Below are 22,521 nucleotides of genomic sequence, written 5' to 3'. Positions count from 1 at the left end.
ACCAGCGGTTTGAAAATTATGACCTCAAATCAAAACTATGGCCATAATACCTGCCTTTACCCTATTTGAGCGTAATTAACGCTGCAAAAACTTCGTTGCGGAATGTGCCCGTCGATTCTGACGTATTCGAAAGTTGGATCGAAAGTGTGTCTCGACTTCAAAATGTATAATTTTCGGCACGAACGCCCCGAGCGACGATAAGTAACGTAATCGTTGCGGCTTCGCGCGTTTCAGGATAATTAATTCACTCACATAGTGTATCGAGAGTAATTGCTGCTCGTGCACGAGCTTTCGCTGATGCGTCTGTCTGAGGAAGACACGCTTATCGAAATTGAATTCGACGCATTTAGCGAGGGGTAAACCGCTGAGGGCATTGCGGTGTACAGATTTGCGGCATTACTGGGCATTAGGGCCTGACAGATTGTCGTGACCGTTTACGATTCCGTTGTAAGACTTAAGTCGGTGTCGGAAGTCAACGCACAAAGAATTGTAGACGTATGTCGTATCCATTGCATCGCGCGGCGACGTACGACAATTCTTTGTGCGTTGACTCCGACACTGACTTGCTTACGTCTTCCGATGGAATCGTAAACAGTTACGACAATTTTTCTGCTTAGGCATTTTTTGGGCATTACTAGGCATTCTTTGGGTATTAGTTTGGGCATTAGTGGGCATTGGTGTACATGATTTTGGTCAGCGGTTTACCTATCGAGACGGAGTTTACGCTAACAATAAATTGCCGAGGCCGAGACATTGAAGAATATAAAATTGAAAATTAATAATATTATATTAAAACTGACGGTAGAATTTTTTCGCGATTTAAAGAGCTATTTTGTTGCGACAAAGCTATTGGAGTAAACTTACGTATCCTCTTTGGACACAATAATTAATGTAACTTAATAACGAGATAACAGGAAAAGAAAACAAATGAATGGAGAGATAAGGGACAATCTTTTGTTACTTGATCACCAACGCTTCATTGGTATCGCGATCTGTTCGACACGTTAAATCTAACGTAACAAAATGATTGCCATTTCGAAAAGCGGCACAGAACACAGGCGAGAAGCTGACTTTGATATTATGAGATCGCCACGATTATCATTTCTCCATCAGCAGGAAGATGTTGAGGAGAGCGAGTCTTTCATCGGTATGCCGCGACAAATCTTCGCCAATAGGTCTCGCTGAATTTTCCTCATTACATCAAATTGATCGCGCACTTTTAAAATTTATACACTGCAACCATCGTAAATCAATGCCATTATCTTGCGATGTTTCCTAATCGATGAATTATTCTTCGCAGGATCTTCGTCAATCGGAGTCTTCATCTCGAGAACATCAAGTTCTATGGGTTCGATATGGATTACACGTTGGCAGGTAATATTACGTCTCTTTTCTTCAATTTTTTTTATCCCAAGAGAGAAGCTGAGATTAGTGAAATTGTGCTACGTGTAACGAAACATTTTAGAATACAAGTCGCCACAGTACGAGCAATTGGGCTTCAATTTGCTCAAGGATCGTCTAGTGTCTTTGGGGTATCCGCAGGAAATCAAGGCTTTCGAATACGATCCTAGTTTTCCCGTTCGCGGATTATGGTTCGACACCTTACACGGGAATCTCTTGAAGGTGGACGCTTACGGCAACATCTTGGTCTGTGTCCATGGCTTCGAGTTCTTGAAACAGTAAGGGATAAAAATAACCCGGCGCGGCTTATGTTCTCTGTGCTTCTCTTTCTCTCATCCTCTACTTCGTCTGTTCCATTTCAGCTCTCAGGTCTACGAGCTTTATCCAAATAAATTTCTACAATTAGACGAGTCTAGAGTTTACGTGCTCAATACCTTGTTCAATCTACCGGAGACCTATCTGCTGGCGTGTCTGATAGATTTTTTCACAAACTCGCCGCAATATACAAGAGAAAAGACCGGAGTGAAAGAAGGTGAGCTCACCATGAGCTTCAGAAGTATATTTCAGGACGTCCGAAGCGCGGTAGATTGGATACACCTTCATGGTGATCTGAAAACGAAGACTATCGAGAACTTAGACGAATACGTAAATAAGGACGAGAGGTTGCCTATGTTCCTTACGAGAATCCGAGAGAGTGGAGCAAAAGTGTTTTTATTAACTAACAGTGATTACGTTTTCACGGACAAAATTATGACTTATTTGTTCGATTTTCCACACGGTGCACGGGTACGTTCTCTCTCATTCACTGTTAACATTCTTAAAGTTAATTGCTTCAAACAAATTAACGAGCTGCATTTGCCATGTACGAAAGTTAATGAAGCCCTCGAAATTGAATACGTAACATCACATTATGACACTAATAAAATTTTGGTTCTTTCTAATTATCTAACTTATTGTTAGAATAGAATCTGTATGTTCATGTGAGAAATTTATTTATTTAAAAGATAATATCTCTCTCGCTTGTTAAGTGCGAGAAATATATTCACGATGAAGCATACTCACATAAAATTATTCATTGATACTATTGTAAGTATCAATAAATTTTTGACGTGTTACTTTCATTTCAGCCTGACGAACCGCATAGAAACTGGAAAACCTACTTTGACACAATTGTAGTAGACGCCAGAAAGCCGTTGTTTTTCGGGGAAGGAACAATCTTGCGACAAGTGGACACGAGGACGGGCGCTTTAAAACTTGGTACACACAAAGGACCACTTCACACAGGTAATGGAAAAGACATTAACTTAACTTTACCAAATATAATTTAGAGAACCCAATTTTAACTTTGGCAAATGTAATTTAGAAAACTCTCCTGCTCGGCTACAAGTGAGATTGTTAATCCTTGATTCTGATTAAAACAGGGGAAGTGTACTCGGGAGGCTCGTGCGACGTGTTTACAGAATTGATCGGCGCAAAAGGAAAGGATGTGTTATATGTCGGTGACCATATATTTGGTGATATTTTAAAGAGCAAGAAGATAAGGGGCTGGAGAACATTTTTAATAGTCCCTGAGTTGGTTCAGGAGTTACACGTTTGGACCGACAAGTGTCAATTATTCGCTGAATTACAGAGGCTGGACGTTATGCTCGGGGAAATGTATAAGTGAGTAGTGTATAATCGATAATAAATACTTTATGTAAAGATACTTGCGCGACATATTTTCATTAACGTCTACTCTACTTTGTTTAGAAATTTAGACAGCAGTACGAAAGAGAAGCCGGATATTTCTAAGTTACGCGCGTCCATAAGGGACGTCACGCACAAAATGGATTTAGCTTACGGCATGATGGGTTCCCTATTTCGCAGCGGAAGTAGACAAACGTTTTTCAGCAGTCAGGTCGTAAGGTACGCCGATCTGTACGCAGCGACTTTCTTGAATCTGATTTATTATCCCTTCTCATACATGTTTAGAGCACCTGCTATGCTGGTAAGTTATATGGCGTGTACTTGGCGATTTATCCAAATTGTTTTTTTGATTCACGCAAGTCATAAATTCTCTTCGTTACACTTTCAGATGCCACACGAGAGTACGGTAGCACACGAACAAAGGTTTGTTATGGAAACGCCGATGATAAGCCGTTCGAGAACGTTTAAACTGGCAGACGAGGAAGAGGAACACAATCGACCCTCTTCTGTAAGTATTTATAAGAATATCGTCATGATAATCGGATATTGATCAATGTAGGAGTCTCAATAATGTATTCCATATGTTTTCGTTTTAGAAGAATTTATATGTGGACCATTTTAATAATCAAATTCCACATGCAAGACCGGAAACGCCACGTAATGTTACACATACGCACGATGAAGATTGCAGCGACGAGGATAGCGATTCGCAGAAGCATGCCAATCAAATGAGAATATCCACGAGAAATGCGAATTGCAATTAAAGCCATATTTTATGATACTCGGTACTATTTTTTATTTTGCATAACTAAAATCGACTGAGAAATGAAATGATTAATGTATAGTACTGTAGAATTTTGTGTTTCAAGAAATCGTAGTATAAGACGCATCTCAGCTGCGTTAAGAATATTTAGTCCCAAAATGTACGGTAATATAATATATTTTTAAAATGATGTCGATATAAAAGACGAAACGTAGCAATATTTATATCAATTATAATTTCTCGGAGAATGTTTAATACTTTTGTAGTTGGGACATTATTAATGGTGTAATAATTAGCGCACAAATGTTCATATTATGAAGCATTCGAATATTGAATTATACAACACGTGACAGATTTTATTAGCATTGTATATGTTGTATATTGACTTAATATGATTATACATACATATATATATATATATATATATATTAATATATATTAAAGTTGAGGAGTATTCTATTGAAGTTTTGATAGTAGAAGACGTCAACGACTTTAAATTTATTGTAAAATTGATTAGTCTCTCTTTTTATATGCAATGTAAGCTTATAATTGAAATCATAATTGAAATAATAGAAGAAGAACGAGGTATAGCGAGCTCTAATAAGTGAATTGTGCAATTTAGGATAGGTGTACAGAACAAATATAAAGTTATAATCTTATACAATCATTCTTCGAATTAATACTTATGCAGTCAATAGATATTAATTTTAATTGATTGGATAATGAAATATATAATTTGAATTTTAGACAAGTAATCACTGGATTTATGTTAGGTTTTTAAACCGCAAGAAAATAAGACAATATTCAACTTTGTATACGATTGGATTGTAGGACGTATTGTAAACTGTCGTAAAATACGTAAAAATAGAAAAAAAATCGAATACAAAAGAATGTTGAGCTATTAATATGAAATTAACACATATACAAAATAATAAAAATTTGTTCCATTTTATATAATTGTAATATTTTAAATTTAAAAGAAATTCTGAAAAGTTTTCTGGGAATATCAATAATCTCTATTTATAGAAATTATTTATATTTCTTTGTAGGGGAATATTTTGTTACTGTATATTAACGATAACATATTGTAATCTATATAACGTGTATTAGGCACCGGGAATGCCTTGATACTGAAATTGTACTAATTTTTAGCGTATTTGGGACATGTGTGTCTAGATTTGTTATGTGTCCCGCCCTTTTTTAGTTCGTAATGTTGCTCACAAAATGTAGATGAAAAAACGGAATAAATAAAATTAAAGTTTTTGAAATCACAGTGTTCGAAGTCAACTCATACTACTTCTTTTCTTAATATATTCTTAATAATTGTATGATTACAAGAGGTCCAAGAATCAGTCAGTAAAATAACAGTTGACTTTATATGTAGACTGTTGATAACTTTTTAAATTATTGACATTTAAGTTAAATTTTTAAAAAATTGAGAAAGCATTAGGAGAATACAATTACGGACTAGATTGTATTTATTGAAACTCCAAAACTCCGAGTTTGAGAGAAAGGGGGAGAAAGAGAGAGAAAGAGAGATTAAAAAATTCAAGCTACAAAAATCTAAATTCTCAAAAATTTACCAAGTACCAGGAGAAAATATTGTATGTTAAACTCGATTATGAAAAAAAATTAATCTAGATGCAATTTGTATACACAAAATAAAAAATAGTAAAAATTAATGCAATTTTATATCAAGGCTTTCCTGGTGCTTTTTATACATTTTTATATACAAGTTAAACATTTTCTAACATTAAAAGTTTAAAATTTACTAAAAATTATGCAACACTATTTTATTTTAATTAAATTATGATAAATTTCTCTCATTTTTTCAGACTCCTCTTAAATGCATGAAGGTACTTCTCATTGGAAAAAATATTTTTCGTATATGAAGTATTATAAATATTTTATTATTAATACTATACAGTATAGCTGTACTAACAGCTGTACAGTGCAACATTCTTACAAGAAAATAAGCAAGAAACGAATATATGAGAAATATAACTACTCTTTAATATATATTTACAATAAAACTTCAAATAAAAAATAAATTATGATGAAAATCGTGTTCACATAAGCAAATCTGCCAAGTATTCCTCAAATTCTTTCTCTCTTGTCTTTTCTACATCTTCAGTTGGCTTCTCTTTCCAGATATTCGACTCGTTCGCACCAGTATTCTCAATGCTTTGTATTTCAGCCGAGCTGGAATCTATTTCCGCATTGTTATCTGACTCTGGATTGCTGGATGCAGTAGGCACGTTGTTACTTTCAGAATAAACGTCTAAACGCTTCAAAGCTTTTCCCCTTTTCACCTCCCGCTTTTGTGATCGATAATTAAGTTTCACCGAACATTCCGGACAAAGTCCTTCGCATCAAAAGAAAAGGTGAGTTAGTTAATTTTGTGCGGAGCAGTATATGTATAGAATATATGGTCGTCTACACTTTAAACTGATTATAAGACGTACTTAATTTTACTAGCGCGTTCTTCTTTTCGCCGTGTTCCACGTAGCCAAAATTAAGCTCCCAAGAACGCAAGTCCTCCTTCTCCCCGCACGTTTTACTGCCGCACTCGAACTGTCCTTTCCCAACGATTACTTCCTTCTCGGTCCTCCATCTCAGAGCAACCTGCTCACATCACAAATTAATAATTCACTTAATCGAAACAATTTTTATAATTCAAATTATAATCAATACGGAGACACAATTGTGAAATGAAGACATTGCCTACCTTGTTATACTTATAATACATGAGATCGCATATGCAATACTCCTTGAATAATTTGTCATAGTACTTCTTCGCTAATTTCGCACCCCACGTGTCCGGAACGTCCTTCTCTTGATCCCAAAGAAACTTGTGGTTCTCTCTGATGACATCGTGATCAGTCTTGTCTCGGGACCTCGAAACGTCAAGTGCTGCTTGTTACAAATTTTATCCAATTACAACCTTCGTGTGCTATTAATGAATGATAGAGCCATCGCAAGGAAATGCCGTAAGCCATGTTCTTCTTAAGAATATAATAGCTCGCTAAGGCCCGGTTTCACCAACGTCGCTTAACTTTAAGCTTGGTTTAATTCACGTTTGTCTCTTTCTAGAGTGAAGGCCTGAGCAGTATTCTTAAGTCATAAAACAATTATGGTGCGCTACTTTAAGACAAAGGTTTAAAACATAAAACATTGTCTTAAGAGTACAAGACAGCCATTCCGATAAAAAGGATAAAACAATTTTGAAGGACAACTGTTCGAGAAGAAAGCACAGATCCACTCATACTTTTGTATTACAATCCCATACAGCAGCACGCATGTCCAAAAGACATCTTTAAGACATCTTTAAGTCGTCTTTTAGACATACATATCTTAAAGACGTCTTAACTGGTCTTAACGATGTCTTTCAGACATGAGTGCCGCGTGGGATGTTAAATAATATAGTGTAACTTATAATTACAGAATACAACGAACAACTTGGATCAGATATAATTCTCAGGGACACTCCCGGCGTAGTGAATCGCCTAAGAGGAGAAAAAGAAAGAGATGAAAATGCGCAAGGTGGAGTCGATCGAGACGAGCAGGTGCGAGCGGCGAGACGTCGTTGTCCAGCGCGGAAGCTCCTAGCACGCAAAACCGAAAGATTCGACCTACGTGTCTCGCTGGAACGACGACACCGACTTCCCGTAGACCGTCAGGTAGTCGTTGACGAGTTTCTTGTGCCTGTCGTAAGCCGACAGGTGTGCGTAAGCCGGAAACATGCCGCCCGTCGCGCGACGTGAGTCGCCCCCGCAGCCTCAGCTGATTGCGATCCGCTGCGTCCGGCAGGTCTCGACTGTGTTTACCTCTCACACGCGTACTGCGCGTAAAATTAACCCGCGTGACGCTCGCTCTTGAATCCCGACGGCCAGTCAGGGACAAAAAAAAATAGGGAATTCTAGCCCGTTTGTTTTGAGTGCAGGAAGTGCAACGTGGTGCGGCTACTGAGAACAGATGTAACCTGTCGTGTCACTTGTGTGCCAGGCGAGGACCTGCCTGTCGGTCTTGACACCTGCCCGAAGTGTACGACGACGTCCGAAGGATCATCCCTCTTCCCGGTCGCGCGAGAGAAACGATGAAATGAACGGACGCGATCTGTCCCCAGCATCTCGCCGAGAATGAGATTCGGACGCATGCGCGATGCACCGTCAGCTGTATCTAAATAAACAATCTGCGAGGTAACAAGCGGACGTTCTTATCGCGCGCCGTTCAAGAATTATTATTATGTGACGTCACTTGTCCGAGCGCACGGACGCAGGACCTCGTCGAGGGTACGATCGCGTGAACGTTGCACGAGTCGCCGGACGAGCGTGAGATTACGAATAAAGATCGCGGACAGCTGCAAGAGCCCGAGCAACTCGTCGTCCGGGCTCCAGAGTCACCCATGTAGACGCGGACGCTTGCCGAGCGACATCGAATATGACGTGGTAAGTGAGAACCTGGGCGGAAAGATTGCCGCAACCGTTTACGATTCTTATACTGTTAAGACAGCCTTAGACCTAATCTACAATGTGCTCTTTGCGTCTAGAAACATTCTATTTTGTAGTCAATAAATACTTTTAAAAACTTTGCGCAAGTAGATAAATTGTATATTATACACTGTACAATCGTGCACTGTCGACAAATATTTTAAGCGTTTGGATTTTCTTATATTTCAGTAGAATGTTTTTAGATGCAGAGGGCACATTGTAGATTAGACTTTAAGACAACGTTTTATGTTTTACGCCTTTGTCTTGAGGTAACGCACAATAGCTGTCTTATGTCTTAAGAGTACAAGACAGCTATTCTGCTCAGGCCCTGACTGTCTCGTCACCTAAGAATATAAGACAGCCATTCTGCTCAGGCCCTAAGCGAGTATAAAGACTGCCCTGCTAAAAGAAAGGAAGTTATCGTGAGGACCTGAGCAGAATGGCTCTTATACTCTTAAGACAGCCTTAAGACAATGTTTTACGTTTTAAGCCTTCGTCTTGAGGTAACGCACAATAGCTGTTTTATGTCTTAAGAGTACGAGACAGCTATTCTGCTCAGGCCCTAAGGCCATTACATTTGTGCGACAAAATTTTTAAGCGTGTCAATTGGCTGTAAGATAGAAATGTTCTCGAGTCTCTAGAAATCTTCTATTCTGCAGCCGGTCAACACGCTTGAAGAATTTGTCGTACGACAAATGTAATATTAGGCCAAGACTAACTTACTACGGAATCGTAAACACCTACGACAATCTTTCTGCTCAAGCACTGAGTCAGCTGACTTTTAAAACACGTCGATACTCGTTTATCGCGAATTTACATGCGTATTGTACGAGCAGGAATCCTTTAAAGAAGAACTACCTGACCCAGAGGCCGACTTCCGCGCCGCCGCTCTTGTCCTATGCGGAGGACAAAGAGCTGGACGTTGTCGTCCAGCAGCTCATCTAGTACGTACATTTGGTGGAAGTTGTTCTGTAGCGATAAGCCTGCGCGACGTCAACTTCCTTCCTCTGTTACAATTTGCTTTTGTGGAGCGCATTTCCGATCCTGTTGCCCAATCAACTAGATTTTTATGCATCGCACGATTGCTCGAAGAGATAATTCGAATTATCACAATGTCCGCTCTCTTTCCAAGTGTCGAAAGCGCAATAAGAAAAATGACCAAGGAGATGAAGAAGTACATAGGATCCCTGACGTATCTGGACAGAGCTGACCAGCGACTAAGTACGAATCTCATCAATTGCGGGCTGGCGCAGAGTAACAACGAGTGTAGAAGAATAGTGGAAGAGTACTATTCCGTCGCTACACAAGTAAGTTGGTGCACTTTACACACGCAACGCTGGCATTCTCCCTCGAGATACTGTAACTTGTGTCGCATCTTGCCATCAGGTGGGAAAGAACGTTCAGGAGATCAGCAACTTGTGCTACAAGACGTTTATCGAACCTCTGAAGAAGTTCAGAAATGAATTTATCGCCATTGCTGCGGCACTGACGAAACGCGAGGATCTAGTGGCTACCTGGAAATACGTGTACAATCGTATGAAAAAGTTGCAGGAGAAAAAGGACAGGACGGCGAATCACATCGCGAAGCTGGAGAGAGAACGGCGAGCGGAGGAGATGGCCGCTAAAGAGTTGAAGACTATACACGCTCAGTTGCTCACGGAGCTGCCGATGTTTCTCGGGAAAAGATTGGAGTACATCAATCCGAGTATTCACGCTGTGATTATGATACAGTTAAATTATTACGGGCACGCGACGCAGTTGTACACGCAATTGATGCCCATCGAGTGTTCCTCCGCGTTCGCGTCGAGCACAACGGTACCTGAGGAGGAACATCAGCGAGTTATCAACACTGAATTAAATAGATTGAGAGCGCTAACTATAGTAAAGGACCACTGAATGAGTACAGCTTTCTCTAAACATTTTCGAAACGGCATAACGTAAAACATAATTTTATTCTGATATTATTTTTAGATAAAAATATCTTTGAAGCTCTTGGCTCGAAATAACGAGACAAACGAATAGAAATTATAAGAACGTTTATTTTCGTGGGGTGATTAAATAACTAAGTGAAGATGTTCATTGCTTGGCAGTATGTACATCGTCGGATCTTTTGCGTTTACGAAAACCTGCTGCTCTAGGATGGAATCATTCCTCGGTTCCTCTTCACCTGGGCACCCATACGCCGATTGTGATTGCCTTGTGAAGATTTGTATACACTCTTCTTCCTATAATCTTCTTTTTTTACCGTGCCGTTCTTGTTTTGCTTTTGACCTTTGGACTTGCCTTAGAAAAAAAGAAAAATCGCAATTTAAAATCTGAATATTCAATAATGCAAGTTTCATTGAAAATGTTACCAAAGCTTTTTCAATCTGTGACATATAAACGAGAGAGAAACGCGATTAAAGTGGTCATTCATTAAACATCTAGTTGAATTGTATTATAAATATACCATACAATTAATATTATGTTTCAGATACCATTCCGGAATGTAATAGATCAATATTTCGCTGAATATATGTAAATACAAATAATATATTTTTACAAACAGGAACAGTGATTTTATATATTTGCCGAATGAAAATAAGTTTTTATATTTTGTATATGTTATTTAATAGCTTAATGAAACTGTAAGTTTTAAAGGTTTCAAGAAAATAAATGTGCAGTTTACCGTTTGGATCGTGCGCATTTCTGCCATCTCTTACAAATTGTTGCTTTCGTTGCTCGGCTTTGGCGCGTAATTCCGCCGGATTTTGTACGAAGTGGTTACTATTCTGTACAGGTTTCTCGTCTTCATTTTCAGTGTCATCCTCCGAGCTAGCATTATTTTTGTCGGCTGTACGAAATACCTGCGTAACAAATTTGTCGCATAGAAAACGAACTCACGTAAAATTACAGATCAAGTGTTAAAAAAAAAACATTTACACTAACTCTCGGAGTGGTGAAAGGCCTGGCATCTATTTCTGTGGAACCGTCCTGCGTGCTACCACCAATGTCGTGACTATCGTACGTGTCGTCATACTCATCATCGTATTCATCGGCGACAAGGTTGTACTTATCATAAATACGCCTCGCTTCTTGAATTGCAGACTTGTCATTAAACATTTCATTTGCATTTCTGTACTGATTTTTCCTGGGAAGAAAAAGATGTATTTAATGATAACAGAAATGTTAAAACGTAAAAATTTTGTGCAAACTTAGTGACCTACTTTCTCCTCCTCTCCGACGTGTCTGTAAACTTCTCGGTCATAATTTCAAAGTCAAAGTTGGAAGAAATATCTAATTCTTGAAAATTGCTGGCTAGATTCACAGTGGGATCCACAGCAGCCGATACTTCCTAAAAGGATACATAAACAATTAACCTTTGCTATCTTGGCTTTGTCACAGCGTAGAAATTATTCCATCACTTACCATCGGATCGGGTGGTATATATGGTATTGTCTTATCTAATTCTTTCAAATCACGTGGTAAATTCGTCGGCTCCAGAACTGCATTTATCACAGATTCAACGTTATAATTATAATGCTTTAAATATAGCTGAAAGTTTTAGATTACACAAATTTATAACAATACTATTTAGCATTCCTTATTTGGCGAATTTAATACTAAGTTCCATTTTTCGTCCATTATTTCCATTTATAATTTAATAAATTTAACATTTAACAAAAGTCTTACCTGTATGAAACCTTCACCATAATCGCAGAGAATCTCTTTCACTTCCGCGATTAGAGACATTATGTTCGCAGGCTCTTTCAAGGCAAAGTCTGTTTTATCATTTACGCAATTCACATTGTTGGAATGTTCTTTTCGTTGGTTGCTTTGAACAGCACTAGATCCAGCAACGGCTATCTATAATACAATAATACATAACATGAAATTTTTAAACCTACGCATACATCTGCAAGATTGTTACTTACACTTGCATTATTGAGAGACGCACTGACTGACGGCTTAGCATCTCCAATCGTTGCATGCAATGAATGTAATATATACTCGCATTTTATCGTATCACTGAATGCTAGAAGTAAAGGAAACTAAACTTTTAAAATCTCCCCCCAACATTGTAATTTCTTTACAAAAGGATACACATCAGGACAAAGTTTGGTTATATGTTCGAGATCGGCATCAATTGGGTAAAACTGATGATAATCTATAATGAATTCTTTTTCAGATATAGCATTCATTAGTGTATTCAAATATTCGTCTATGCAATTTCTTATCTCGCCTTCCGTTATTGTGTTTCTGCAGATATAATGTTAGTAAATAAATCCAATCTTTTAATCGGAATATTCTGTTAAAATTGTTCTTATCACAAGGTGGTACTTCCTCACACTTACATCTTTTCCTGAATACTTAATACGGGCTCATAAGTAATAATTCGATAAAGACTTAACATCTCCACTCTGGTTACATCGAGACGATGCTTCAATTCCATGTACTTTGGTATACTTTCCTCCTTATATGCTAACTTATCCAGCTTTTTATACATCTCAGGTATTGTACTCCCATATAACGAAACTATCCTAGCGAACAGAAACGATATAGTGACGCCAATATAAAAACATTGTACAATGTACTACAAGTTTCGAGCAGCATGTCACGTGCAGCGTCAGACAAATTGTTTTGAGAGCGCATAAATGTGTTATACCAAAGCATTAAAAACTAATCAATATTACGTCAATAGGAAACCAATAATAAAATAGCCTTTATTCACTTGTTTATGAAGTCATCTCCATGAAATGTAGCAATTAGCGGAGAATAGCTTCTCAATAATGTAGCAAGAGTCGACGACACATCTAGAATGTAGAGTATCAAATCCTCTAAATTATACAGCGTCATCTCAACGGAGTTTCCCCTCTCTGAAAGCGCCACTGCTTCAGTCGCGTAGCTTGGACAATCCTCAAATCTCCGTTCAACATTTTGGAGAGCCTACGGCAACGAGAACGATTAATTCAACTGGAACAAAGTATTCATAGCAATTTCTTTACACATCACACTTTTAAGAAAATTCAACTGAAATTAATTAAATCTTAAATTTATATTTGCGATTGCTTTTTTTTGTATCATTGAACAGTAGACATCACCTTTATAAGGCACGGCACAGCTTTCTGAAGATCATCATTGTACAGCGGTTGCAGACTAAATACACTATCTACAATCTTCTCTACCACCTTGGGATTATCCCTGCCGTACAGTTGACACAGATCAAATATAATCGGTATTGTAAATATATAATTGTCGTACAACAGATTCCCAAGAAACGGACGGTTCATGTACTCCGTCGGGCTCTGCTTATTCGTGCAGAGACGCGCGAAGACAACAAGTACGCTGCGACGAAGATTCTCCAACGCCTCGAGCATCCTCGGCTCGGCAGGGAAATTCTCTAAAGTGAAGAAAGGCGGGGCCTCTTGCAAGAAGGTCACCAGCGTGTCCAGAATCGAGGTATTGTACACAATGTTGGACCAGAATCTAAACAAAGGAAAGCCGCTAGTAGCAATTGCACGCTGTTAACAGCGCCGAGGCGCCGCCGGGGGGGCACCGTCGTACCGATAAAACGGGAGATCCAGCAACCAGTTGAGATCCTCGACGATGTAACCCACGACCTCCATCCAGCGATCCTGAGCGCCCGGGATTTCCGACCCATCCTTATTGTATATCTCCGGCACTTCGTAATGCAGGAAGTAACGCTTGTCTTCCGCCCACCGTATATTCTAAAATTCGACGTTCAACACAAAGGAACATGAGTACCGAACAACGTCTGGCACGCGCGTGCACAATCGTCGGGTGGGTGTCCGACGGAAAGGGGCCGCGATTTCTGACGGACACGTTTCCCCAACGCCACGCTACAGAGATTGGACACGTACCAGTGCACTTATCATGAGAACCACCCCGTCATTCTTGATACTCAGCTGCAGCTCCTCCAAAGGCACGCAATTCGGATTCTGTTGGACAGAAGAAAAGGTTCTAGGGTTGTAACGAAAGTGGTTATAACGAAAGCGAATGCGAAAGTGAAAGCGATAGAAAAGATATCTTTTTGCGAAAGCGAAAGCGAAAGATCTTGTTTCTTTCTATTGAATGATATAATTGACAGTTAGGAAAAAATGTTATGTAATTAATAATCTAATAATAATAAAAAATATTTCTAATTCATATTATTGAATGAGAAATGCAAATTAGTAAATTAGTAAATTATATATTTTAATTATAATCATATAAAATACATTATTGCAATGCAACACAACAGGAACGGAGATATCACTTTCTAATAAAACAAAATAAACATTTTCTATCATTTCAGAATAAAATAAAGCTCTAAAATATTGTAGGTTAGGTTAGAGTTCTATGTGCGGGCCGGACAAAATCTTTCGCTAAAACTTTCGCATAATTAGTTGCGAAAGCGAAAGCAAGAGTCTAAAATGATACGAAAGTCTCGCGTTCGCACATGCGAAAGCGAATATTCGTTACAACCCTAAAAGGTTCCGTTCAGTAGACGACGTAATTCCCAACGTCGCGGTTTAATATCGCGAGTCGTCTCGTCGCCGAGAGGAGAAAAAGCGGGCCACGGAAGTAGACGGGAGTCAATTACCTCGTAAAACTTCATGACTTTACGGGTTGCATCGTCTGTCGCAAGAACAACTTCGCTCGTTGCCGATCGTCAGTTCGACGGGAGAGCGCGGGGAACCGGTGCGACGGAAACGGTGGCGAGGAGCCGTGCTCAGGCGCGACGAGGCCAGACGACAGGCAGGCCGAGGGCGAGGCGTCGCTGGATCGCCGAGAAGACGTCTTCCTCGAGGGATTCGCGACAACGGAAAGCCGGGTAATCCCCGCGTAAATCCACGGCGAGCCGCGAATACGTGACACCAGGCCGACCAGGCATGTACACCTCCCGGAAGTTAGGCGCTTGTTTTATCGACATCTCGACTCGATATTGTTCGAGATCCGTGGCTCGATTCTTGAATTCATTCCAAGGAGCCAACGTACATACCTGAAAAGTCGTGCTCTTACAGAAAAGTCGCAAGCTGATTGGCCACTCGCGTGGCTCTTGGCCAATTGACTCTCGACTTTTCCGCGACGGCAGAATTTTTGCATACGTTTCTCTTTTGAATGAATTCAAGAGTCGGCGGGGAGGGGGGGGGGGTTTCCTGCAACTGCACCGCGCGCACTACGTCGTCGAGTTGCAGTGCTTCCTGCACTTTTGAAATGGGGTAAATATTTATGGCGCTGAAGAGGGAAGGAAGGGAAAGGGACGGGGTGCAGCCGCGAAGGGCGAACCTTCGGCACTCATCCGAGAGTCGACGAGTCGGAAATCTGGAGAGGTTCGCGCGCTCTCGCGTTTCAGCGGACTGCTCTTTGTCGCTGCACCGGAACTGAAACTTTCTTCCTCACTTTCGCCGAACTTCAAGGGAAAGGGAGAGAGCGTGTCCAGCCGGCCAGGATTTGCCGGTGAAAAATGTCGGCCTTGAAATTTCTGTGTGTTGTTACTTTGACCGGGTGCATCGCGGGCGGCAGCGAGAGCGGATTTTGCGCGGCGCCCGACGGGTGCACCGAGGATTCGAGGGGATGCCCCGCTCAGAACCGCTTCTCAGGAAAACGGTGAGAAATGATCAAGATAGTTGACGCCGTGCGAAGTTACGGTTTACGAATTTGCGTTATCCCTCTGTGACCGGTTGCCTTTGCCCGCGAGAGAAAAAATTAGGCAGCGTCTCGTTGTCTACGTTTGTATTCTCAGATCTGCTTCTTAAATCTCATGTCAGTGTCTCTTGGAAGCCCGTAGCTTTTTAGACACTGAGACGCATGTGTTTCAAGTCTCGCCGAGATATGCCCGAGTGATACTTGACAAATGCAGATTTGTATAATTTTCTCATGGAAAAATGTAGATCTATGGGAATGTAACTTGATGCCGCATGAAATTATAGAGACTCGGAGAAGCTCCTTTGTTTATTCCTACGCTTTTTGTCCCATTTCCGAGCAGAGATTGACAGTGTGCTTTCCTTACAGTTACATCCTTTATGACGTGAATCCTGCGGAAGGCTTCAATCTGAGGCGAGACGTGTACATTCGCGTCGCTGTTTTTCTAAGGAGGCTAATAGACAAGGATAAGGAATTCCAGTGGCGATTGGTTCTGCCGCCATGGGGTAATACATCAACTGCAGATATACTTCACGAAATTCTTTTTATCTATACACATAATTCTTGATTGTGCGCATCTTTCGATCTCTGCTCTAGGCAATCTGTACCACTGGCGAAGCAGGGACATAGGATCCCAGGAGCAACTACCTTGGGGCACCTTCTTTGACATTGCGAGTCTGCAACGGTACATACCAGTCATGGAGATGTACAAATTTATGGAAGGTACATTTCTTCTTAACTGCAATATTGAAAACTGTCCCTATTTGATTTCATTGTATACGGTACGTAGCGTTTGTTTAGGCTGCTTGAAGGAATAAAATCTGAATGTGGGACAAGATAAGAATAAACTTGGATTATTCGGAATTTAGTTTACCGCAAGTGTTTACAGTGTACCTTGCTTCGTGAAAAATTGAAGGGATGTAACTTGCTTAAAGTCTGCCTTGTTCCTCTCAATGGCTTGAGAAATGCAATCTGATTAACACGATATTTTTCTCCTATTTTTCAACACAGATTCTCTAAGTTTAAGAATAATTCTGTATTGGGATTCAGTCAATTGTATATTTATCAATGTAGTAACATTTCTTCTTTTTAACGGTATTGTGAGGATTTGATATAAATGATTTATTTGACTGTCTAACAGCTTGATTTTAGAGTACTCGTGCGGGAGCAAAGAGGTGCAGCTTGATCGTCTGTACATCCTGCAAAACGACGAGGAAATGTTCAAGACAGGTAAGTTCGAGAATAAGAACGAGCTGGTGGACTGTGATCGTGGCTCTTTGCGATATAACGAATTGGAGCGGCATTTGTACACCAGTCCATTCTGGGGTTATCATAACGTCACCGCTCGGGATGTCAAGTGCCTCAAGTTTCACGGCATGGCACGTGACCTCTCTCAGAATCTCGTACCACTGCAGTACAGGTGAAACGTTACATACAATTCGGAATGATTCTATCTACCTTTTGCAAGGATCTTGTTAGCACCTTTTGCATAGATCCGTAATGTTTGATCGCATGGAGATTGCTCTACATGACGAATACGGATCTAAAGAATACTGGAGGGCTCGGCGCAGCATGCGTTATAATTCCGAGCTGTACGATATCGCGGAAAATTATAGGAAGGCTTCTCTGAATTCCACAAACGCGAGTGATAATACGGAACGACCAGCAGACTGGACCAAAGAGAAGGTATGTTGGTTATTATTCTTTTACATTAGAATAACAATCGATCTTATCTGGGCTCTAATTTCAGAATCGGCGAGATGCAAGAGGCGGGCCATATTTGGCGGTTCATCTTAGGAGACGCGACTTCATCAGGGCTCACAAGGCATCGGTGCCGACAATAATGGATACTGCCTTGCAATTACAAAAAGCGATGGATAGGCTTGGGCTAACCCTATTATTTGTTGCGACAGATGCAGAGCAATATGGTATACGTCTTATCTTGACGCGGTCTAAACATCCTATAAATCCTAAAACCTGTGTTGAATATACATAAGTTGTAATTGAAGTAAATGTTCTGTACATGAAGAAAAATTAAGTAACACTTGAATAATAATTTTCAGAGTTTGATGAACTCAAGTCGTATCTACCTCAGTACAAAGTCACGAAATATGTGCCATCTGATTATGTGATAAATAAATTTAAAGATGGTGGAGTCGCAATTATTGATCAAATAATCTGTTCGTATGCCAGGTAAAAGCATTTATATGACATTCATTACAAATAGAACGTTGACTGCTATTTAAATAAATATTAGAAGTATTTGTGATATTTAGCTTATAATACAGGAATTTTTTATTTCTCCTTCTTTAATTAGATATTTCATGGGAACTCATGAATCGACGTTTACATTCAGAATACAAGAAGACCGAGAGATAATCGGTTTTTCATCGGAGACCACATCCAATAAATTATGTAAGACTAATGAGAATTGCGCAATAGATGGATTCTGGTCAATTGTCTGGTGATGTTCTACTTTAATTTGTAAATTTTCGGAATTAGTGATTCCTTTCTTCATCCATTCTAATTTTATTTGACAAATAATGGCTGAAAAACAATTGCACGAGACAGTTTTTTTACAAACTTTTTATCTGAAGCGAAATGGAACACCAAATAAGTACATGTTACTGTACATCATTTAAGTCCACACTTGGAAACGTTTGGCGCTTGTAAATGCTTTGCACATGTACCTGTGCATATAAAGCGTGCTGTATACATTGCGATATGTATCTTGTGTTGTAATATTGTTTTTATCTGTATTTTTAACTAGTTAACTAGTTAAACATACATATTAAAAATATATAACTCAATTTTATCATAATTATTTTAAATATTACATAGATTTTTATATATTATATGTATTATATATTATATGTATACGGTAACGATATCTAAATTATATTAAAATAAAACATCCTGTGTTTGCATTTAGTAGACAGATTAATGTGAAATTTAATTTTAGGATGATAGAATTTAAAACATATAAAGGTTTGTTATACATTTTTCTCCTTTCATTTATAAAAGTGTCCCTATTTCTAGATTCGTTCTACATTCAAAGATACATAAAATATAATACGATAAACATTACCAATGTGAATGTCCAGTGCAACGAAAATTTTAGGGAAGGTGTCACGGGAACGTATTAACATCACTTTCAATTCATTTTCGAGCGTTACGTAGAAGCTTTCGTAGTCTTTTTCCTTGCTAGCTGTATTAATTCTTTCTTGTTGCTCCAAATATAAATCTTCAGCTGCCATACTTGCTTCGAACTCGACCATCGTTTCTAACATGTTTCTGAGATGGAGAGACACAGGGATACTGAAGATTAGGATGTCTTTTATGTTATACGTTTGGTTGTTTATAATGTCAATGTGTTACTTGCTGTACGTCTCGAATGTTTGTTTGCACGTAGCGAGTCTGTTACCCCGGAATTTGTACATAAAGGACTTCGTTTGGAATCTGCGAAATTAAGCTAATACCACGTATTAAATTTGAACTCAATGTTACTTTAATATTGATTCCGGAGTTATTTTAAATATTAATTTTCATCTGGGAGATAAGGTATGGCCCTTCCGTCACCCGAAAGATTATTTCCTTATAGAAAGAACGATTTTGAAGCGTCACGATAAAAGTATCGCGCGAAGAACAAAAGAGAGGAATTGCGGCTTTGTTAACAATTTCACATTCACTGAACGAGTTGAGCAGAACGAAACTTTGTGCATAATCACTGCTTAATGCGTCATCACTGTCATCAGCATGTCATCAGACCCACGTTGCGACGATTAGTTTTTCTACTTTGGTGAAAAGTGCCGTGCCACTCGTAGTTAATGCAGTCGCGGCCCAATGACGGAGAATAATGCGATTAAATTACTTTGTTGCGCTTTCTTGATATGCAACTACAAATACTACAATTACTCGTTTGTTTGTGGAGACACTGTATATTAATCAAATAATTGGCTGCAAAGCGTAATCAGGATATTACGAATGGATTTTTCTACTAGTTAATTTGGGTCACAAATTATTATATGCATTATTCCGAACTCTATTATTTTGTGAAGCTAAGGATAATAAATAATAATGATATTCTTTCATCTAATCTTATGGGTTAGGAACTATGTATATTACATCATTCCTGAGACAAGACTCGCAAATTCTACTATGTATTCGGTATATTTTTAACAAAAGGAGATAAATGTTGTTGTTTACTGTACCAGCGCTTAAATGATTATTATTAATAATTATGTTACAATGAGTTACCATTAATTATATTCACTTCTTGGTTTTAAATATCTCATTACAAATTTATAAAATCATTTACAAATGGTATAATGTGCATCGATAAATTATAAGATTATCTATAGAGGGATATAATAAACTAATATGTTTTGCAGTGCACGTCTCTCGTGAGAGTCATATTATATTTACTTTGCAATCGTTTACATAACTTGATTTAAGCTCGTCCAGTAATTTCTAAAACGCATACTTCTGAATTTTTGGTTAAGCTTTGTTTCAGGAAGCTGTTTGATCACCCGGTTTTTAGTTGGTTTACTTAATTCTGCGGTATGTTTTTTACAGTTTTGTGCTACGAAAGAGATCTTGTTGTACAAGAAATCGCATATTTCTTGTCTCATTAAGATCGCTTCCGCTCCCTTTCATTCGAGTGAAACGCTTTTTAACGAGGATTCATACGCGTACACGAAGAGAAAATCCCCTTTTTCCCATTCATGATACCCGTACATTCACATAATACTTTTCATGTGGCGACACGGCAGATGTCTCGCTCGTGATAAACTTACGCAGATTATGTCGTTTTACGTAACCCGGCCGTCTTAATGTCTTAATTGGCATCCTCCGATTGAAAAGCGTTATAACACTATTATTTCGCAATATTAAATTCATCGCTAATCGAAATGTCATGTGGCAACTCTAGAGCTTTGCGTAATCGCTTTACTTATGTTTTTAAAGAGTACACCGTACGTAAGGGAATCCTCTCTTTCATCTCGTAATACACTTTAACACATATTCTTTTTTGCCAGTAATATGATCAAATGCCTAGCAATTTGTGAAAATTTCGTCATCTTCGTTTCATCCGCGAGAATTAGGGACAGATAATTCCACGGAAGTTGCGTGCCTCGAAGAAAGTAATAGCCGTGCGAAGAAAGAAAGTTTGCACGCACGTTTACATCGCACGGAAAACAGAATTTGTTTCTCGAGAAAATTGCGAGCATCCAATAATTATAATATTCCGCGGTTGATTGCCGTACGAAGAGTGGAAAATAACGTCGGGATGGCGTAAAAAATAGACGCTAAACACGTAGGATGGAGAGCGCGTTAGCGCGAGCGTGAATATAGGCTCTGTGATATAATGGAAATAGTATGTGCACATTGCGTATGCATATGCATATGTGTACTGGCGTCTACAAAATAGCTTGATAAAGTACGAGGTCAAGTAATAGACGCGCCTGAGATCTCGCAGATAACGATCTTGCGAAAATTCTTGTCCCTGTTTAATTATTTATACTTCCAGATTTCATAATGTGGTTTGTAAACTACACGCGAGTACTTAGCACGCGATACTTAAAATGCAAATCATATAAGATTGTAGATATTAACGGGACAGGCTTTACACTAAATACTACATTGTACAATAATAATTATATAAATAAAGTATTGTGCTATTAATTTTTATACATAAATAATTACGGATGTTGCAAAATGTGTACGTATTTTCTATAAAATGTGAAAATTATTTACGTACATAAATATTTTGCTTTCCTCGTAATTGCTACGTAATTGCTACGTAATTGCTATCGGAAATTATAAGACCGTACTTTCAATGTAAAATTTGCTCGTACAAAAAAACAATATCTAGTTCGCGTTAAAATCACATTTTTGCTAAAGTACTTATCAATTATAATTTGACATTAACAATTTTTCGTAAACTACACGAAGAGAATTTTCTTTTAAAATTTACCCTGAAAATCATCTAATTGTGGTGCAACGTGGCATTTTGAACAGCTTTATGAGTTTTTTGAAATGTTACCATTTATTTTACTGGTAAAATGTATACTAATTGTAAGTATAATTACTAGTAAAAAGTATGGTAAAATTTCAAAAAAACTCATAATATTCTTCGAAATGCCACGTCGTCCCACGATTACATGATTTTCAGGATAAATTTTAAGAGAAAATTCTCCCCGTGTATGATTTTAAAATATAATTATATGATATATCAGATTCATTTAAATTGTAGCGAATTTTATTCCACTATTCTTCAGGAACGTAATTGAAAATTTTAATCAATTTGATAGGTACAGGGCGAACTTTGACAAAATCGTCACAGAGAGAAAGTTGACCTTGCATTCGCGTGGTTCATCCCAAAGATTAGTAAATTTATATTATATTTAGATTGGCATATTTCAATTATTTTTATTAAATTTCAGCCGGAGCCTGCCAATCCTCCTTCGAAACTGGCGATCAGGAGAAGTAAGTCTTGCCGTCGCACAATCGAGACTGGAGAAAGGAAGATTCTCGTTGGACGCTCGCGTTTTCGTC

At 38.7% G+C, this 22,521-nt stretch overlaps 5 protein-coding genes and 1 long non-coding RNA gene across 10 annotated transcripts in view; 4 read left to right on the top strand and 2 right to left on the bottom strand.

Annotated features, from left to right (window-relative positions):
* The window catches only part of LOC105561381 (cytosolic purine 5'-nucleotidase), an 18,631-nt gene extending 13,510 nt beyond the window's left edge, over nt 1-5,121 (top strand). For 2 of the 3 annotated variants that reach the window (XM_012011307.1, XM_012011305.1), the window contains 8 exons: nt 1,301-1,374; nt 1,466-1,679; nt 1,764-2,187; nt 2,529-2,685; nt 2,823-3,063; nt 3,151-3,388; nt 3,476-3,595; nt 3,684-5,121. In XM_012011307.1, coding sequence (XP_011866697.1) covers nt 1,301-1,374; nt 1,466-1,679; nt 1,764-2,187; nt 2,529-2,685; nt 2,823-3,063; nt 3,151-3,388; nt 3,476-3,595; nt 3,684-3,851 — 1,636 coding nt within the window. In that variant the 3' untranslated portion in view covers nt 3,852-5,121. The remainder of the gene's footprint in view (nt 1-1,300; nt 1,375-1,465; nt 1,680-1,763; nt 2,188-2,528; nt 2,686-2,822; nt 3,064-3,150; nt 3,389-3,475; nt 3,596-3,683) is intronic. The other variant, XM_012011306.1, reaches the window with a different exon arrangement.
* A 607-nt stretch (nt 5,122-5,728) lies between these two features.
* Nucleotides 5,729-7,718, bottom strand: LOC105561380 (protein FRA10AC1 homolog). The gene is made up of 4 exons (XM_012011304.1): nt 7,487-7,718; nt 6,579-6,747; nt 6,316-6,475; nt 5,729-6,215 (listed from the first exon to the last, which is right to left on the bottom strand). The coding sequence occupies exons 1-4, from the start codon at nt 7,591-7,593 to the stop codon at nt 5,920-5,922; spliced, it is 732 nt and encodes a 243-aa protein (XP_011866694.1). The 5' UTR covers nt 7,594-7,718; the 3' UTR covers nt 5,729-5,919.
* Nucleotides 6,679-7,363, top strand: LOC105561379. Its single transcript, XR_001008905.1, has 2 exons — nt 6,679-6,840; nt 6,944-7,363. It is a non-coding gene; the product is annotated as an uncharacterized LOC105561379 (long non-coding RNA).
* Nucleotides 7,719-8,022: 304 nt separating the features above from the next.
* Nucleotides 8,023-10,240, top strand: LOC105561378 (bridging integrator 3-like). The gene is made up of 4 exons (XM_012011302.1): nt 8,023-8,298; nt 9,177-9,284; nt 9,473-9,647; nt 9,727-10,240. Exons 1-4 carry the CDS (start codon nt 8,291-8,293, stop codon nt 10,234-10,236), a joined length of 801 nt encoding a protein of 266 aa, XP_011866692.1. The 5' UTR covers nt 8,023-8,290; the 3' UTR covers nt 10,237-10,240.
* Nucleotides 10,241-10,359: 119 nt separating this feature from the next.
* LOC105561377 (activating signal cointegrator 1 complex subunit 2-like) lies at nt 10,360-15,241 on the bottom strand. Of its 2 annotated transcripts, none has more exons than XM_012011300.1 (14): nt 14,924-15,241; nt 14,202-14,279; nt 13,885-14,048; nt 13,422-13,806; nt 13,052-13,266; nt 12,675-12,860; nt 12,424-12,579; nt 12,255-12,348; nt 12,013-12,186; nt 11,749-11,874; nt 11,547-11,674; nt 11,263-11,470; nt 11,009-11,186; nt 10,360-10,623 (listed from the first exon to the last, which is right to left on the bottom strand). In XM_012011300.1, exons 1-14 carry the CDS (start codon nt 14,936-14,938, stop codon nt 10,475-10,477), a joined length of 2,256 nt encoding a protein of 751 aa, XP_011866690.1. In that variant the 5' UTR covers nt 14,939-15,241; the 3' UTR covers nt 10,360-10,474. The 2 variants fall into 2 exon arrangements, with proteins under 2 accessions (XP_011866690.1, XP_011866691.1); XM_012011301.1 differs by having other exon boundaries at nt 11,269-11,470.
* A 231-nt stretch (nt 15,242-15,472) lies between these two features.
* On the top strand, nt 15,473-22,509 carry LOC105561373 (GDP-fucose protein O-fucosyltransferase 2). Of its 2 annotated transcripts, XM_012011294.1 has the most exons (9): nt 15,473-15,930; nt 16,336-16,472; nt 16,564-16,689; nt 17,119-17,386; nt 17,460-17,652; nt 17,717-17,894; nt 18,030-18,159; nt 18,284-18,381; nt 22,410-22,509. In XM_012011294.1, the coding sequence occupies exons 1-9, from the start codon at nt 15,788-15,790 to the stop codon at nt 22,454-22,456; spliced, it is 1,320 nt and encodes a 439-aa protein (XP_011866684.1). In that variant the 5' UTR covers nt 15,473-15,787; the 3' UTR covers nt 22,457-22,509. The 2 variants fall into 2 exon arrangements, with proteins under 2 accessions (XP_011866684.1, XP_011866683.1); XM_012011293.1 differs by lacking the exon at nt 22,410-22,509 and having other exon boundaries at nt 15,474-15,930; nt 18,284-18,819.
* Nucleotides 22,510-22,521: the final 12 nt, after the last annotated feature.

This window comes from Vollenhovia emeryi, unplaced genomic scaffold, assembly GCF_000949405.1.
Source record: "Vollenhovia emeryi isolate VEMERY1.0 unplaced genomic scaffold, V.emery_V1.0 DF939207.1, whole genome shotgun sequence".
In the NCBI taxonomy this organism is placed as follows: domain Eukaryota; kingdom Metazoa; phylum Arthropoda; class Insecta; order Hymenoptera; family Formicidae; genus Vollenhovia; species Vollenhovia emeryi.
This window is presented reverse-complemented; position numbering and strand designations above follow the sequence as displayed.

Excerpts from the sequence above, each read along its gene's own strand:
- LOC105561380 (XM_012011304.1), bottom strand. The coding sequence starts at position 7,593 with ATGTTTCCGGCTTACGCACACCTGTCGGCTTACGACAGGCACAAGAAA. Across the intron at positions 6,748-7,486 it reads TCGTCGTTCCAGCGAGACAC|GTCCCGAGACAAGACTGATC; the intron begins GTAGGTCGAATC and ends TGACGTTTCGAG. Across the intron at positions 6,216-6,315 it reads GAACGCGCTAGTAAAATTAA|GACTTTGTCCGGAATGTTCG; the intron begins GTACGTCTTATA and ends TTTGATGCGAAG.
- LOC105561378 (XM_012011302.1), top strand. Across the intron at positions 9,285-9,472 it reads GTCGTCCAGCAGCTCATCTA|TGTCGAAAGCGCAATAAGAA; the intron begins GTACGTACATTT and ends TCTCTTTCCAAG. Across the intron at positions 9,648-9,726 it reads ACTATTCCGTCGCTACACAA|GTGGGAAAGAACGTTCAGGA; the intron begins GTAAGTTGGTGC and ends TCTTGCCATCAG.
- LOC105561377 (XM_012011300.1), bottom strand. Across the intron at positions 14,049-14,201 it reads TTCTCATGATAAGTGCACTG|AATATACGGTGGGCGGAAGA; the intron begins GTACGTGTCCAA and ends GTCGAATTTTAG. Across the intron at positions 13,807-13,884 it reads CTGGATCTCCCGTTTTATCG|ATTCTGGTCCAACATTGTGT; the intron begins GTACGACGGTGC and ends TCCTTTGTTTAG.
- LOC105561373 (XM_012011293.1), top strand. The coding sequence starts at position 15,788 with ATGTCGGCCTTGAAATTTCTGTGTGTTGTTACTTTGACCGGGTGCATC. Across the intron at positions 15,931-16,335 it reads AACCGCTTCTCAGGAAAACG|TTACATCCTTTATGACGTGA; the intron begins GTGAGAAATGAT and ends CTTTCCTTACAG. Across the intron at positions 16,690-17,118 it reads GATGTACAAATTTATGGAAG|AGTACTCGTGCGGGAGCAAA; the intron begins GTACATTTCTTC and ends GCTTGATTTTAG.